Source organism: Propithecus coquereli, unplaced genomic scaffold (assembly GCF_000956105.1).
Source record: "Propithecus coquereli isolate 6110/MARCELLA unplaced genomic scaffold, Pcoq_1.0 Scaffold178, whole genome shotgun sequence".
NCBI lineage: Eukaryota > Metazoa > Chordata > Mammalia > Primates > Indriidae > Propithecus > Propithecus coquereli.
Genome location: NW_012142523.1, coordinates 4,746,475 through 4,750,452, shown reverse-complemented (window position 1 = coordinate 4,750,452; position 3,978 = coordinate 4,746,475). Strand labels below are relative to the sequence as shown.

At 43.5% G+C, this 3,978-nt stretch overlaps 1 protein-coding gene across 2 annotated transcripts in view; it reads right to left on the bottom strand.

Moving 5' to 3' along the window:
• AGO3 (argonaute RISC catalytic component 3) overlaps positions 1-3,553 on the bottom strand; it is a 111,091-nt gene extending 107,538 nt beyond the window's left edge. For both annotated transcript variants that reach the window (XM_012642355.1, XM_012642357.1), the window contains exon 1: positions 3,233-3,553. In XM_012642355.1, coding sequence (XP_012497809.1) covers positions 3,233-3,251 — 19 coding nt within the window. In that variant the 5' untranslated portion in view covers positions 3,252-3,553. The remainder of the gene's footprint in view (positions 1-3,232) is intronic.
• Positions 3,554-3,978: the final 425 nt, after the last annotated feature.

The following is a 3,978-nucleotide window of genomic DNA, read 5'->3' as shown; positions in this document are numbered from 1 at the left end:
ATTTTTTCTATATATTTTTAGTTGTCCGATTAATTTCTTTCTATTTTTAGTAGAGACAGGGTCTCGCTCTTGCTCAGGCTGGTTTCGAACTCCTGAGCTCCAACAATCCGCCCGCCTCGGCCTCCCAGAGAGCTAGATTACAGGCGTGAGCCACCACGCCTGGCCCTTTAGCAGGTAATTTTAATTCACAACTTTTGTCCACCTCATTCAAATCCTAAATCCTTGATTTAGTTCTAGCCTCCCATACATGCAACTTTTCCTTTGAAATGTAGTCCTAAATAACTTTTCTTGAATTTTATTATTAAATAAATGCAGAGCTCTAAAACAAATATATTCAGACACAAATTTAAAAGTACAACTAAGAAAGAAATACAGTCTATCACTTTTGCAAGACTGTATAAAACTACCAAAATGTCAATTTGCATATCATTAATTTAAGGGAAAAGTAAAAGTTTTCCTTCCACTATTAAGTAAGTATAATTCCTTCTTTTCTTTACCTAAAAATACAGACTAAAATAGTATAGTCCTAAAAAATAAGTACTCAGGAGAAGTGGTATCTCAACGAACATTTCTGTTGCTCCTATTACTTTATTTCGAACTAAAACATAACCTAAACTCTTAGTTTAGCAGTAATTAGACCATTAAAAAAATAGGGCTTTATTAGAAGTTCCCCTAACTAAAGAGTCACAGGCATGGATGTTAAACTGTTTATTATTATTTAAAAACTCACCACCCGAAGAATGGACACATTTGAAACTCGGACTTAGGGGGGGAGGGGGGGCAAGGGCAACATACGTAACCTAAACATCTGTACCCCCATTATATGCTGGAAAAAAAAAAAAAAACAACTAATTATACCAGCTTTTTTGGTTAAATCAAAGTTCACAAAGTACTAAATCAGTAGATTGTACAGGATACATTTAAAAGTCATTTAAAATATTTCATGTGAAAGGGAAGAATAGACAAATACTTTTAGTGAGGAATGATTCACCAAGAAACAATTACATGGTATTTGTATTCGAAGTCTTCTAATGTAAATAAATTTAACAGTTTCCTATGTATCCTCATAACAAGTAGAATTTAAAATATCCTATCATAAGATGATTCCTGAGAACTTACACACACACACACACACACACACACACACACACACACACAAAACTTACAACAGAATTGGACAGCCAATATTCAATACTGACCCAATCAACAGACTATTAGAGAACATTTACATCTAAAATTGTTTAAATATATATATATATATATCTGCCAAAAGTTGGATTTAAAACTTAATAGCACATTTTCCCCAACTATGCTTTCAACTTCACATTAAGCATAACAACTATATATAAGCCTCAGGAAGAATGAAAATTTTGTTTTTGATGATGACAATCTTAAGCCAAATTATAGCTTATTTTTGTTATTAGACTACAGTCAACCACATATAAACTGCACTGAAGAATAAACTTTACATTTCAAGATGGTTAAGCATATGGTTGATAATCTGACTACCACCACATGTGAAGACAGCTAAATGGGTATCTCACCAATGGGACACCCAAAAAGAAGGCGTAAAACTTATTTTCTGAGCCATACTTGGTTAGTTGTACCAGTTGACTAAATGGTTTGATGTCACAAGTATTTTCTAAGATACTGTCCATATATTTGGTCATAATTTCATTTGAAATCCCCAAAGGAGAAAAAGAAAAAAACTTAAAATGTTTCTGAAATATCTTTAAAAGTTTTAGGATGATTAATAAAAGGTCTAACTTTCATGTTTTGTTTCCTAGGCTTGACAACAGTTAGGTAAAAATCACCTATAGCCCCAAATCATCACATTTCCTACACAGCAAGAATAGTATAGTAGAAAATTAAAAAAGAAAACAAAAAGAAAATTAAAAAACAAGGTAAGGACAGGCTTTGGAAAAACACAAATCAATAATAAATGACAATCTCTTCAAAATCTAGACAAACTTTCTGTTTTTAAGAAGATATGCAGAAGGCAAAAAAAAATGGAGCATGAAAAAGAGAAATGATAGAAACTGATTAAAGAAAATCCCATCAAATAAAACTTGTAATAAACCCCTCTCCCTATCCCACCTCCACAATTTCTGAGTGCTTTTCTGCATTCACTTAACAATTAAACTCCTTCACCTATTTAATAAAGTTCTTTACTATTGTTATGTCACTGGTTTCTTTTCTATAAGTTTTTCATATATCATATCCCAGCATCTCTCAAACTGGCAAAAGAGATGTGAAACTCAGGAATTTGTAATACCATTAGTAACAAGACACCCCCCCCCAAAATATTTGAAAATTAACTTATAAATTTGTGATCGTCTGGATGAAGCATACTTTCAAATTTAACATACCAATCATGACCATTTGGTAAGCAAACCGTTATGTAACACCTACCCGATATCCCTAAGTTAATTACTTTAGAGCCATAAAGAGTGCTTTTTCTTTTTTAAGGACAAATCCTGTCCATATTGCAATTTTTCCGCAAGACTACCATTTTTCCCCCAGGAGAGAAAGCAGTTTTCCTAAATTCCAAATGTCCAGGAATATGAAAACTGCATTTCTAGGGAATAAGGAAAAAAAACAATACTGTGAGCAACTTTAGGATACACTTCTTCATATAAGCAGTGATCCAAGCTGATATGGCATTTCCAAGCTCCTCAGGAACTATATGCCATGTTGCCACAAACATCTACTCAAGGGTAGAAGCAATGCCATTCTGCATTTGGTGCTGCACTAACACCTACTTCAAACTTAATTTGAAGTTATCCGTTATCTCAGTGTTATCTTCACAACTACCTTAAGAGGCAGGTAAAGGAGATGGTTGGCCGCCCATCCTCTACGGCGCACAGAAGTCGGCTAAAGGACACGCACACCGTTACATCTACAACTAGAATAACAAAAGCGAAGACAAACCCTTCTAGAGTCTAGAAAAAGAGTACTCTAGAAAAGCGTAATATCGCCTCGATAACCCCAAACTTAAACCCTCCAAGCAGTTTCCTGGCCCCGCAGTTTCGCCTACTCAGTGGCCCCCGGGGAGCCACGGCTGGGCTGCGCAGAGGTCGCGGAGGTCCGGGCGCGGGACGGGAGCCCGGGAGCTGCCAGCACAAGGCTCACCTCACGCACCTGGGCCGAGGCAGAGGAAGCGACGAAGCTCAGGCGACAACAGCTGGGTGACACCCCCACCTACCCGGCCCAGCAGCTCTGACTCACTCACCTGCGGAGCCGATTTCCATTCATGGAGCTGGGGGGATTGCTTCGAACGAGAACAGCGCCCGCCGCTGGGGGCAAGGAGGCGGCGCAGAGGGCGACACGGCTCGACGGGCACTCTCACTCAGCCCGGACGCCGGGCGGCGACGGCTTCCCCGGAGCAACCGCACTCCGAATGCTGTCGGCCAGAAGAGCCGCCGTCAGGAGACAGCACCGGACTAGGCGAGAGGAAGGAGAAGCGTGAGGCGAGGAGAGAGGGGAGCCCCGTCCGGAACTTGCGTCGCCCGCTCCTCCACGAGTGCGGGCCGCCCCCGGAAGCCCGCCGGCGTCAGTTCCGCTGCCCCGCTCGCCGGCGTCCGCGCAGCGCCTCGCCTCTGGGCCCCAAGCCGTGCGGGAGCGACGTCGCTGCGGGAGCGACCGGCGCGGAGGACGCCGGGGAGGTGACAGGGAGGGGCGCGGAGCCGGGGGCACACGGCAGCGGGCTCGGCCTCCCCCTGCTGGGCCGTGCCGGTCAGAGACAAGCCCGAGGGGCTGGACTCTTCGCGCCTCCCCAGTGGGGGCGGTGCCTGCCTGCAGCGACGTCGTAGCCGGCGGCGGAGCTTACCTGAGGCGCAGCGTAATTTGGAGCTGGCCGGTAGCGGACCCGGACCAGCAGCTGAGAGGCCCCGGGCGGAGCCGCTGGGGCAGGGCCACCCTCCTTCCTGAGCCACCCCCCCCGCCACGCCCAGTTTGGACCGCCCCACGCGCCGCCTC